Raw genomic sequence first — 14,318 nt, 5'->3', positions numbered from 1 at the left:
ACAACTACCACTTTATCAATACAGCTTTTCTTAAAGTCATCCACAATTTCCATATTGATAAATCCAATGGATACTTCTCCGCTCATGTCTCACCGGACCTATCAGCAATATTATACAGGTAACTACTCCTTTCTTCTTGAAACTGTATCCCTTTCTAACTTTAGTTATACCACAATGTCCTGGATTCCCTATCACTTACTGTCTTCTTTTTCCAAATCTCCTTTGATGGTTCTTCTTTCTCTACATTATCTTTAAATCATGGGGTACCTTAGAGCTCATTCCTGAGACTTTTCTATTCTTTGTTCTTTAAGATATCTTCCAGTTCCATGCTTTTAAATATCACCTATATGCTAATGATTGCTAATTTCATATCTCCAACCTTAGCCTGTCAAATTTATATATCCTACTATTTAATTGACATCTTCATCTGGCTATCTATACATTATCTCAAAGTTAATCTGTTTGATATTCCACCTTTATCCTACCTTCATCCTTTCTCATTTCATTAATGACAGCATTATCCACCCACTTATTTAAGCCGAAACTTTTATATTTCCTTTTCCTTCATTCCCCATATCCAATATTGAGAAAGAAATTCTGTTAGTTCTACCTTCAAAATATATCTCAGGCCTGTCCAATGGCCTTATGAGATGTAAATGTTATTAAGAGAGCATGTTAATAATTAGCCTAATACAACTTTTACATAGAGGAATCTATTTCAGATCCACTCTTCTTTCTATCATACCTTGACTCTCAAAGAATACTCTTGAATGAATTGGTGAACAAACTGATCTAGATAGTAATAAAATCCATAGAGTAGAAACCTCTGTTGCATATAAAGAGCATTGTTACATGTAATATATGGTAATATTGATATCACATGTCAATACTTCTTACTTTATAAAACCAGTTTCAGAATTTAAGACTATAGAAGATAGACAACTTGGCTTCTAAAACACCCTCTTTTTTCCTCAAGTATGTATGGCCAATTGTATCCAAAACCTATTGCATTCTTTCTATTGCATTCCTTCTATAGGTTTTTATCCCCCTTCTCTTCCTCCAGTGAGGGTATGTGATCAAGAAAAAGACTTGCCAAAATTTTATTTTGGCTTCTCTACTTAATAATTTCATTAATAATCAATAGTTCTCAACAAAATGTCAAAAAGACAGAGGAAAGAACCTCAGCAGAGCCAGTATACACCTTAATGATATAGACTAAATATGGAGTGACATTTTGAGATAAGAAGACTGTATTTTAACCAACTAGGAGTCATTTTCAATGCTTAAAATAAATGCAACTATTGTTAGTATGATCAAGGAAACCAGTTGATTAGCAACATTGGCAGCTTTACCTTTTGTATATGAAGAATTCTATCAGAAAGTTATTTTTCCAATTGTAGAACCTCTCTTCTTGAATGAAGTTAGGGTATTATTTTACTGTGTGTGTGTGTCCCCACACCCAGTGATTTCTTGTAGTGTCATAAAATCCTTGTAACATTATTTATGATCTTAATGAATTTTTAGTGAAACTCACTTGACATTTATTTGGCATTGACTTTATTTCTGAGCCTTGACTGCCATTATCATCTTATGGACTTCTCAAAATCAATTTGACTTAGAGACTTAACTATCTTTTTTATAGAGTTCCTTATATGTTCACTCAAATGCTAGAGGACTTTCATGACATTTTGGTAATTCTAATAATTTTGAGACATAGTAGACTCCGGTTTTAATAAAATGTGTAAATATATCTTCTTTGAATTCCTTACAGAGCTCTGTACCATGGAGTGTGGTAGCCATGGAGTCTGCTCAAGAGGAATTTGCCAATGTGAAGAAGGATGGGTAGGACCAACATGTGAAGAACGCTCCTGTCATTCTCACTGTGCCGAGCATGGCCAATGCAAAGATGGAAAATGTGAGTGTAGCCCTGGATGGGAGGGCGACCACTGCACAATTGGTAAGTACCACCATACTTTGAACAAAGTAAATTGGATTAATTGAAAAAGTAAATGCTGTCTATTGAGTCAATCACAGGCTTTTCATAGAATTTGAGATTAGAGGAGAGAAGAAGGCAGAGGGTTAACCATAAGTTTGAAAGTTTCATTAACTGAGACATTTCCTCTTTTGTTGACAATATCTTACTTATTTTTTGTGTCATTTCCTTTCTGGTTTCTTCACTATTCCTTTTATTTTCTGCTTTCAAGTACTTTGAGTTACTCAGAAGGAAAGATGACACATCGGAATAAACTGTCATTAGTTAATAAAATAAAACTTGTTGTGAAGGTAACATTCACTGCCCACTTTTCATTTTGAAAGCATAAGTTGTTTCAATTGAAAGCACTTAGAGGAGATTTAATTAAATAGGACAACTTTAACAGGGGCCATTTGATAGCATTAAGGGCTGTTTTCAATGTATATGAGGAAGACGCTCCAGACCTACCATCAATAGAACAGCTGTGTTGAATTGTTTATTGGGTTGCGTAGAGAGTTTGTACCAAGGAATCCACCCCTTCTCATTCCTTGTCACCAATTTCACTAATTATTAGGATGCTGCTTAGAAAAACAGTCTGGGTATGAGAAAGCCTATATAATAATTAATCTTTCACATGGTCTTTACACTATAAAAACACTAATAATAATGAACATTTCAGTTTTAAAATACTTTATTTTTCTGAAAAAATCAAAGCCCTTGGCACATACACATATCTGCCACAAAGGTTTTCTGTATATTCAGAGGGACAGGTACAATCCACACTGTTAAGCTAAAGAAAGTGAGTCACAGAGTATTACAGTAGCATTCCATGGCACACAGAAAATTCATTCAGAGCAAAGACATGCATGAGCCTCTGGATTCCCAATTTGTTGTTTGTGGGTTTTTCCCCAACTAGACTATACTACAGCTTCCATTTTTAGGTGAAGATATTTTGTTATAATGGTTAGAAACCGCCAAAATGATGTATAATACATAACACAAATATATATATATGTATATAATACATAAAATTTTAATAAATTGCATTGTTACTCTGCTAAAGATACAGTAAGTCTTATTTTCTGACTGTGGAAAATATTTAAGATTCATTAAAAAGGCGTTGAGGGATAAGATTCAGATGCAGCCTAAGTAACTACATTCCTGCACTACAGTAAGTTTATTGCCTTCACATAAGAGGATTTAAATATTGTGATGATTAGCAGAGGTGGTTACTCCAGAACACCCTTCTAAAGATATTATTATTAATAAGAAGTTCAAGCTAGTGCTCTTTCACAAGTTATTACTGAAACGTAAAAATGCAGTTCTTATAATTTTAATGAAATATGACACATTTTTAGGAAGCCTAATAGAGTTTCTTGCAGGGAAGCCATTAATATCTTTCCCACAGAAACTATTATTCACAAACTACACAGGCCAGTGTACCAACTTTTGAGCTGCCAGACATTCAGCAATTCACAGTTTGCTGTTCTTCCAGGCAACAGATGGTAAACCTTTAGTATATGTTGTATAGCTTTGATCTTAAATTCATTTATTTAATCAGTCTTCCCCCTCCCCCCAACCTTTTTAGCTCACTACCTAGATGCTGTACGAGGTAAGATTTTTCTTACTAGTTTTATAACATAAAAATATTTTAAACAGAAAGTATGCATGTGGGAAAGAAAGAGTCAGTGTTTGGGGTTTTTTTAAATCTCCTTTTACTTCTGGCAATCTTAAGTGTAATATTGTCAAGTTCGTGCTATGATAGTCAGACTAAAAATTAATTTGTTTTTACAACATCCAAAAATCATTTTTGTGGTAACATGTAATGGATTGACAAGCAGTTTTAAGAACTAGTTTTCCTTGTCTTTGAGGTGTGTGTGTGTGTGTGTGTGTGTGTGTGTGTGTGTGTGTGTGTGTGTAACAGACAGGTAATCATTAAATTACCTAGGTTTAGGTAGACAGCCTAACTTTTTTTTTAACAAAACAATATAGCTCCAAATCCATGTACAGTATCCTTACAAGGTCAGAAGAATTATCTCCCACTAAGTACTCCCCTTCCCACAAGGATCTGCCTTTGATAGAGACAGTAAGGGTTTTTTTGTTGTTGTTGTTGTTGAATATCCTGGTGCCTTTCATTACCTCAGCCTCAGGAGGTTGAATACGTTCCAAATTATCTCTAAATTCTTTTATTCTTTGTATGTCCATGAGAATGGAACTAGATAAATGGAACTACATAAATTCCTTTTTTAAACCTATGTATATTCATCTTGTACCACTTCTTGAGGAATACATACATACATACATATATATATGTGTATGTATATATATATATACACATATAGATATATATATACATACACATATATATATGTATGTATGTATGTATTCCTCATTGTGCAACAATGAAACTATTAGAAAATATTAGAAAATTTTCAGAAAGTTGATTCCTTAACAATGCAGTATAACTATTTATATAGCATTTACATTGTATTGGGTATTATAAGTAATCTAAAGATGATATAAAGTATATGGAAGGATCTGCATAGGTTATATGCAAATACTATAGCATTTTGTATAAGAGAGTTGAGCACCTACGGATTTTGGTATCTGCAGGGGGTCCTGGAACCAATTCTCCACGGATGCCAAGGAACAAGAATGTCTATAATCTTTTCATATTTTCCAACAGCCATCTGTCACTTTATTTTAGTTTTTTCTTCCTCTGGCCTGTTAATAGTTGCTTGGAAAACCATTTAGAAGGAACACTGCATTACATCTACAAATTAAAAAAAAACATTCGTTTACTCTTTATACTTAAAGAATTTTCTTACAAAGAAAATGAGAAAAATATTATTTGGACTATCTCTAGTAAAATCCAGATATGGTCCTGTATTGCTACTTGGAAAATTTGCAGAAGCTCTATGCCATTATTATTGTCTCTGTTCAACTGCCCACCAAACATTTGACACATGCACAGTTGCCCTTTGGGATAGCCTAACTCTGAACTACTAGTAGAAAAAGTAGGGCATCCCTGAGAAATTAAGTCTAAATAAAGCCCATCGTCAGTGTTTGTGGTTTATCAATGGACAGAAGTCATTTAAGCATTAAAATTTCCTCTTGACAACTTACCCAGTTATTCCCTAGAATTCTGAAAGTCTAAATTTGGCATGCATTAATTCCATAAACATTTGTTGAGCACTTACTATAGACATAATATTATACTAGCTTCAGAGAGAGATACCAGAGTAGTAAAAAATTTAAAACTTAGCCCTAAGATTAATAATAATCTTGAAGAGAAAAGCTGAAGAGATGTAAAGCAACTGCAGTGATTTCTTTGGTGCCATAAGGGCAAACACTTAATGGTATCATCTGAACTGTACGCAAACATACCTAACTCCTAAAGCCATGCATCTCAAGGGAAAAATCCACACAGACTAGTTGTTGAGGGAAGTTTCTCTTCACAGAAACTGCTGTCTTTTCCCAATTTATCGACCATAACTAGATATAATATTATCCATACGGTTTTGATCGACATGAGGAAATAAGTTTTTCAAAAAGAAACGAAAAACATTTCTTGTCCCCAGCATAGTTTTTATCCTATCTGAACCAGAGATTGGTAATTGGGGTTAGCATTAATAATGCTTAATGCTCTCTCTAAGGAAAAGCACAGCAGAGTAAGGAATAACAAGTTCCCTGGAAAGTTTTGATAAGCAAGCAAGCTCCTTTTCCATTTATTCAACACCTCATCTGAATGGAGTTCAGATGATTAGTTGCTTCTCTATAGAGAGACATATGTTGTTGGCCACTTCCATTCTGATGTCTCCAAGATTGTTACTCTCTGCTGTCCTTTCAGATGGTTGCCCAGGCCTCTGCTTTGGAAATGGGCGATGTACCCTGGATCAAAATGGATGGCACTGTGTGTGTCAGGTGGGTTGGAGTGGGACAGGCTGCAATGTTGTCATGGAAATGCTGTGTGGAGATAACTTGGACAATGATGGAGGTGAGTCATTTATAAAATGTTCTTATGAGGAAGGAATAGCCCAACCTCTAGCACAGTGATGACCAATCTGGCTAAGAGTGAAAATTAGGAATCCTTAGTATAAACAATACTATTTTTAAAACTCAATTTATAGGAAATTTGCTATTATCAGGCAATATTCCAAACTCTTTACATGATTATATCTCACTTAATTCTCACAACAACACTATGAGGTATAGATACTGTTTTTCCCTATTTATAGATGGGAAAATCAATGTTTGGAGTGGGATTGGTAAATTACTTTTCCAAGGTCACACAGCTAGAAAGTAATATAACTAAGATTCCAATTCAGGGCTTTATGACTTCAGAGTCTCTTTTCTTAGCTACCACCACCATGCTGCCTCCCATACCTATGATATTTACTATACCAAATTAAATCAGCATACCCATGTCCAAATTGTCAGATGCTAGTGTAGCTTTCACTATATACAATGTGAAATGATTTTCTTTGTTATTAGCTACTTAGAGCTCCTTCTTGTGTCGCTACCTTTTAGTAGTACTATGTATATCTTTCAAAGGACACAGGCATCAAGACAATTCAGAGCAGAATTTTTTTATATTTAATTCAAGTCCTGCACACAATGTTTGAAAAGCCATATGTGGCTCTAAGGCCTCAAGGTAACCACTTCTATTTTATTTTATTTTATTTTATTTTATTTTTTATCACTTCTCTTTTAGCCAAGCAAACAAAACCATTTAATACATTGTACAATTGGGCCTCAAAACAGCACAAATCACTTCTGAATGAGCCTGAAAATGACAAATCTTCACGTTCCAATTACTTTCTACTCAAGGAAACATAAAATTAACAGAAAGTTTTCTTTCTGAGTTTTGTATATTAGCTTAAAATAAGGTATATTATTAAATTTGACTCCTCAGGTTTCTATACTGCTTGGACAGTTATATAACTTGTCATATGAATCCAAACATGGGGCTTAAATTATTAAGGTAGCAATCCTAGTTAAAGCACTAAATTGAATGTAAGAGTTTTCTCCTTAATCCTCCTGGCTAGCAGTTCACCTTAAAAAGTTATAAGGCCTTAATGAATTTTAAGTAAAAACAACTTAATGATTAAGAGCACAAGACACTGAAGTTAGACTTTCTGGGCTGAAATACTAGCTCTGCTGTATACTTACTGGCTGTGTGATTTGGAAAGAGTTTCTTGATATCTCTGTGCTTAAATTTTCTTATCTCCAAAATGGGGCTGATAATAATATTGACTGTCTAATAGCATTATCATAAGTATTAAATACGATAATTCACGATAAACTATACCACTACCCCAACCTACCCACAAACATATACATACAATAAACTTAGGATAGCAGACCATTTTCTAAAGAGACTGTTTACTGCCTATCTAAAATGAAATTTTTGCTTGGGAAGCCAGAGTAAAATTTTCAATTAAATATTACACTCATCAACTATTTATTTGACTTTTATGGCCCTCCAAGACTCATATTCACTTTCCTTTACTTCCTTTTCATTATGTGCTCCTTTACTTGATGAGCCTTCTCCTCTACACCCTCATTCTCTGTCCATCATTTAAGTCCAAACTCAAGCTATATCTCCCATGAAAACTCTGACATCCACTACCCCAATCTCCTATGGTGCTTATCATATGCACCATACAATTAAGCACTTAATTATATTCTGTCTATATAGTTTTCTTGTTGCATGTTAAGCATGACCCAGAGTCCAGAGTTGTATGCCAGTATAATCACTAAAAATATTAACTCACTTGTATTTGGAGTTTACTCTGTACTTTATGTGAATTATCTCATTTAATTCCCATGAGATAGAACTACTATTAGCACCACTTTACAAATTAGGAAACTGAGGCACAGAAATTAAATAAGTTGCTCAAGAATATATAACAAAGAAACGATGGAGCCAGGGTGTAAATCTAGGTTGTCTGCCTCATTGCAAAAAGGATTTATGGTACTAATAAAGATTTCTCAGTTGATGTATTGATTAAAAGTTTATGTTCAGAAAATATATTTACAACCTATGCAATTATAACTTCTGATTCAGTTAGGGTTGAGCCAAAATAAGATTCTTGCCCTAATAAAGTACAGCCCGATAAAAATGATTGAATATTAATTATCAAGCATTTTTTATGGACTCAGGGTCACCTTAAGGCAGCCAGAAATGTTTAACGAATGGATGAATTAAATATTAATGGATTAATGAATTATCAATTCTCAGTATTTGTGGTATACATGGATACAAAAGATATAGAAGATTTTGCTCAATGTGTATTAACTTCTGAAGATTTCTTTAAAACTGTGTATCTTTGTGGGAATCAAAAATTAAAGACCCTGATATGGGTTCAGTGTATTTTTTTATATTTCTTTAGGAAGTATGAGAGAAATCTCTTTGAGAGTTCCATATACTATGTTTTCCCTTTAGTAGGATTAAGATGATATTGATTGTAATTGTAGATTCAAATCTGCCTTGAGATGGAAAGATGGATTAAATAACCTCTGAAAGCCCCATGACTAATGTTTTGGACAATAATTCTATTTTTATACTGTTTAAATATTATCCCTAAAAATATGTTAAATGTCCTTCATTTGGTGACCTCAGCTTTCCAGCTAACCAGAATGGCTGGATTCATTTAATTGAATATGACTAATTATTAATATTTGCATACTTGTTTGTGCATGGGTGTATGTGTGTGTACATTTTAATTAAATCGGGAAGTGCCATTTGATTCTTTTGGGGAAAAGTGGTCCTAATTTTAAAAATGTAAATCTTAAGAAATCTTCCCAATTAAAAATATTACTTTCAAGCAGTTGCTTCAAGTGGCTGCTCCCTGATTACTCCATATTATAGCTGATACTTAAAGAGTGGCTAGGTTTTCTGCATTCTAATAAGCTTTGAGTACTCATTTTTATTGTTCCTACTTCCTGCAGCTTTGACTTTACTTATACTGTGATTCAATGCATTGCAACTCTTTAACTAATTGGGCTGCATAGAATATGTGGGTAACACAGCTGGTCTAGGAGCTACCGAAGAGTGCCTTGAACAGTAAAAATAGAACAGAGAACAAATAACCTTTGGATTTTTTTCTTCACATGCAAGAAAAGTAAAGGTATCTATATATCGTATATGTAAGAACTAATTACTTTAATAATCACAAACCTATCAAATGCCTTGACCTCATTTATTCCTTTAGTCTACAAGCACCTACCATGTGCATGCCCCTGTGCTTGGAGGAGGTGACTTAACATTATGGTGACTACATTTTCATGTGTTAATCATGTATCTTGATTTCGCATTCAGGAAAATATGATTATTACACATTACATGCACATATAAATTGACATAAGAAGAAAAGATTAGACATTATATTAACAGAATCAAAATAGCTAAAATAAAGACTAGTAAGAGCAATCTAGAACTATCAGATGTTAAAGAATATTTTAAAGCTATGATAATTAAAACAAAGTGGTAGTGATATAAGAAAGGACAGATCAATATAACTGAATAAAAGCTCTGGAACACACCACATAAAATTTAGCATATAATAAACCAGCATCAAAAATCAGTGGGGAGGCTTCCAGTCAAAATTATGGAGTAGGTAAATTCCGTGCTTGCCTCCTCTCACAGCCACATCAAAATTGCAACTAAACTACAGAATAGTCATCACTGGGCGTCATCTGAAGTCTAGTTGAACAGAAGGCATACAACTGGTGACAGACATGATAGGCTACTTCCAGACTGGTAGGAGGAGATCGAGACACAAAACAGGCTGGTCCCATACCCACATGTGGTGGTTGAGAATTGGGAAAGATTTCTCAGCTGAAGAGGGATTCCCGGGAGAGTGAGGGGTCCTGGCCACACATCGGGCTCCCCAGCCCACGGTTCCAGTGCCAGGAAGAAAAGACCCCACAACCTCTGCTGTGAAAACCAGTGGAGATTGAGGTAGAGTGAGACAAAAGGCGGAGGGAGCGGCAGACTTTCCTCCTAAGGGGCCCATGCGGGGACTTAACTTGGTGATGGACTCACTCCCTCTGAGCTCCAGTGCTGGAGCGGGAGTTCAAAAGGCACCAGAAACATATGGGAAGGAGCTGAATTTTCTGGCTTCAGGCCGAGGGCTGGAGGGGCAGCTTTCTCCAAGGCAGAAGTGCTGGGAGAGAGCATTGTTCCTTTGTTGAGCTTTTCCCCGCCCAGTTTGCAGACCCAGGCAGGTGCCATATCTGAGTCTCTATCAAGGTATCTAACACTGGTCACCGGGCCCTGGTGACTCACTGACACCCCACCTAACCCAATGTATGGGCCCATCAAAGCTGCTTCCAGTGTATTTTCCATACAAACAGCCTGTTTTGGCTCATGCAGTGGACTTTCCTGAAATTTATCAAAAGCTAACAAAACCTAAACAAGTAGCATCTGCCCTCAGTGTGATCTGTACCTCTTTCTGAGCAGCACCAAGCACTAGTGGCAGCTGGCCTCAGTTTGTGGCTTGGCCTCTCCAGGCAATTCCAAGCCCAGAATGAGTGGTGGTCATCTGCAGATTGCTTAGTGGCTCATGCCAATGGCTTCAAGCAGGGCACAGACTGCAGCTGAACTTGGCCTGTGGGAGGTCCCCTCCCAGGAGGCTCCGTACTGCACGGCTGGTGGCCAACTACAGTCTAAGCTAGAGTACCACCCAGGATCACATCTAAAGATAACACTCATAAAGGGAAGACAGGGCAGGCACCAGAGCCCTGCTAAAGTTAATCCTGCTCTGTAGGATCAGCCCTTGCACAACAACTCCTCCACTGATCACAGCCAATCAGCCTGAGAGTCAATTCCTCACATTGATGAGCCAAAAGCAGCCCACCAAGCTCAACTACAACAAGAGGGCACACACAACCCATATAAGAGACAACCTGGAGCACTTTTGACCAGTGAAGTTTGTACCATTAGGCCCCTCAGCATACCTACTTTATAAGGCCACTATACTAAGACCAGGAGACATAGCATCCCTACCTAATACATGGAAACAAACAGAGGGAGGCAGCCAAATTGGGGAGACAAAAAAACATTTCCCAAATGAAAGAACAGAACAAAGTTCCAGAAAAGGAACTAAACAACATGGAGACGATCTATCAGATGCAGAGTTCAAAACACTGGTTATCAGGATGTTCAATGAACTAAGCAGAATAGTAGATGAATTCAGTGAAATATTAACAGAGAGATAGAAAACATAAAAACAGAGATAAAAATCATAACAAAGAAACAGTCAAAAATGAAGAACACAATAACTAAAATGAAAACTATATTAGAAGGAATCAGCAGTTGATTAGATGAAGCAGAGGATCAAATCAGCAATTTAGAAGATAAGGTAGCAGAACACACCAAATCAGAACAGCAACAAGAAAAAATAATCTAAAACTGAAGATAGTTTAAGGGGCCTCTGGGACAGCATAAAGTATACCAATATTTGCATCATTGCAATATCAGAAGAAGGAAGAGAGCAAGGAATTAAAAACCTGTTTCAACAAATAGTGACTGAAAACTTCCTTAACTTGGTGAAGGAAACAGACATACAAGCCTGGGAAGTGCAAAGTCCCAAACAACATAACCCCAAAGAGGCCAAGACCAAGACACATCATAATTAAAACGCCAAAGATTAAAGGCAAAGAGATAATCTTAACAGCAGCAAGAGAAAAGCAGTTAGTTATCTACAAAGGAGCACCCATAAGACTATAAACTGATTTCTCAACAGAAAATTTGAAGGCCAGAAGGGATTTGCATGAAATATGCTAAGTGATGAAAAATGAGTACCTACAAACGAGATGACTCTACCCAGCAAAGCTATCATTTAGAATTGAAGGACAGATAAAGGGATTCCCAAATAAGAAAAAAAAAGCTAAAGGAGTTCATCACCAACAAGCCAGTATTACAGGAAATGTTAATAGGACTTCTTTAAGAAGAAAAAAGGAAAAAAGGAAAAAAGATTAAAAAAATATGAATAATAAAATGGTAATAACTATCAACAATACTTTAAATCTAAATAGATTCAATTCTTCCAATCAAAAGATGGGGTGGATGAATGGATAAGAAAATAAGACCTTTACATATGCTGCCTACAAGAGACCCACCTGAGACTGAAAGACACTCACGGACTGAAAGTAAAGGGATGAAAAAAAAAGATGTTTCAAGAAAATGGAAAGGAACGAAAAAACTGGGGTACCAATACTTATACCAGAAAAACATAGAATTTAAAACAAAGACTATCAAGAGACAAAGAAGGACCCCGTTATCCCATTAATGGATATTTATCTGAAGAAACCCAAAACACTAATTTGAGGGAACATGAGGATCCATGTGTTCATTGCAGCATTATGTAAGTAGCCAAGAGAAACACGGCGGAGTGAGCGATATCCCCAGATATCTCCCCTTGAAACAACAATAAGCTAAACACCTAAAACTCAACAAAAAACACCAAATGTGCATACAGGAACGTCTGAGCAAGGGATCTGCGAATAAGAGCTACCAGGAATTGAAAACACAACTAGATCAGCAGAATGAGTTATTTTTAGCAAGGAACTGAAACCCTTAAAAAGAACCGTATAGAACTTCTGGAGAGGAAGAACACACTGAAGAGAAGAAGAATGAAATAGCAACCTTGTAAAACAGAGTCGACCAAATGGAGGAAAGGATCCATGACTTTGAAGACAGAAATCTAGAAATAAATCGGAAGAAGATAGAAACCGAAGAATGAAAAATAATAAAAGAGAAATGCAAGAAGTAGCTGGTATCATCAGGAAAGGAAATATAAGAATAATGGGCAATCTCAAAGATGAGGAAAAGGAACAAGGATTAGAAAGCATTTTCAGACAAATAGTTGATGAGAATTTCCCAAATCTATGGAATGAACTGGATCTTGGAATTCAGGAAGTCAACAGAACACCCAAATATCTCAACCCCAAAAGGCTTTCTCCAGGAGACATTGTATTAAAGTTATCAAAAATCAATGACAAAGATAGAATTCTCAGGGCAGGCAGGGAGAAGAAAACGGTAACTTATAAAGGAAAACCCATTAGATTATCCTCAGACTTCTCAGTGCAAACTTTACAAGCCAGAAAGGAATGGAATCAAATATTTAAACTATTACGTGAAAGGAACTACCAGCCTAGAATAATGTATCCAGCTAAGCTCTCCTTTAGATATGAAGGAGAAATTAAGACCTTTGCAGACATACACAAATTGAGAGAATTCTCCACTACAAGGCCTGCATTAAAGGAAATACTGAGAGGGGTCAGCCTGATTGAAACAAAATGACAAAAAAATACATAACTATGAGTAGGCTGACTAGAAGACAGATAGATGCAGAGGAGTGCAACCCTTATTAAGAACAGGGCATTATAAACTTGATAAGAAAAGACTTGTTATTGCAAGATAGTAATGAACATTGAGTGTAGCTAAGGACAAATTGAGATTACAATGGCAGAAAAGGGGAGAATTTAAAGATCCAAATTCACAAAAGAGAATGGAAAAAAGACACATGCAGGAGAAAATGGACGAACATATGTACATAACTATCACCTACATATTCATAAAGATTCAGAACTGAAGTATATAACATGAAGGAAGAAGGATTAGAGGGAAAATCCACAAAACACAAACAAAATTAAAAAAAAAAAAACAGAACCACAAGGACAAAGAAGCAATGGAAACACTGAGCTACTGGAAAGCAAAAGATAAAATGGCTATAGGAAAACCTCGTATTTCAATAATAACCCTAAGTGTAAATGGACCAAATTCACCAATAAAAAGGCATAGAGTTGCAGATTGGATCAAAAAACAAAACAAAACAAAACAAAACAAAACAAAACAAAAAAATCATGTGCTGCCTCTGGGAGACATATCTCAATTCCAAAGACAAATGTAGACTAAAAGTGAAAGAGTGAAAAGTGATATTTTAAGCAAATGGCATTCAGAGAAAAGAGTAGTGGTATTAATATCAGACGAAATAGACTTCAAAGTAAAAAAGGTAAAGAAACATACTGAGGAACAATTCATAATGATAAAGGGAATCATGCACCAAGAACACATAACACTCATTAATATCTATGTTACCAATCAGGGAGCCCAAAAATATGTAAAACAATTACTAACAGAACTAAAGAGAGAAACAGACCAAAATACTATCGTAGTAAGGGACCTAAATACCCCACTGTTGGATCTGGACAGATCATCCAAGCAGAAAATCAATAAGGAAATAACATCCTTAAAAGACATATTAGACCAACTGAACATAATTGACATTTATAGAGCCTCTCATCCCAAACCAGCTGCTTATACATTCTTCTCCAG

The 14,318-nt window shown here is 35.7% G+C and overlaps 1 protein-coding gene across 3 annotated transcripts in view; it reads left to right on the top strand.

Moving 5' to 3' along the window:
* The window catches only part of TENM1 (teneurin transmembrane protein 1), a 756,077-nt gene that overhangs the window by 488,012 nt on the left and 253,747 nt on the right, over positions 1 to 14,318 (top strand). For all 3 annotated transcript variants that reach the window (XM_006916168.3, XM_006916167.3, XM_006916166.3), the window contains exons 12-14: positions 1,772 to 1,957; positions 3,561 to 3,584; positions 5,823 to 5,969. In XM_006916168.3, coding sequence (XP_006916230.1) covers positions 1,772 to 1,957; positions 3,561 to 3,584; positions 5,823 to 5,969 — 357 coding nt within the window. The remainder of the gene's footprint in view (positions 1 to 1,771; positions 1,958 to 3,560; positions 3,585 to 5,822; positions 5,970 to 14,318) is intronic.

Source organism: Pteropus alecto, unplaced genomic scaffold (assembly GCF_000325575.1).
Source record: "Pteropus alecto unplaced genomic scaffold, ASM32557v1 scaffold116, whole genome shotgun sequence".
Lineage (NCBI taxonomy): Eukaryota > Metazoa > Chordata > Mammalia > Chiroptera > Pteropodidae > Pteropus > Pteropus alecto.
Note: the sequence above shows the minus strand (reverse complement) of the source record. Positions and strands in the feature narration are given on the sequence as shown.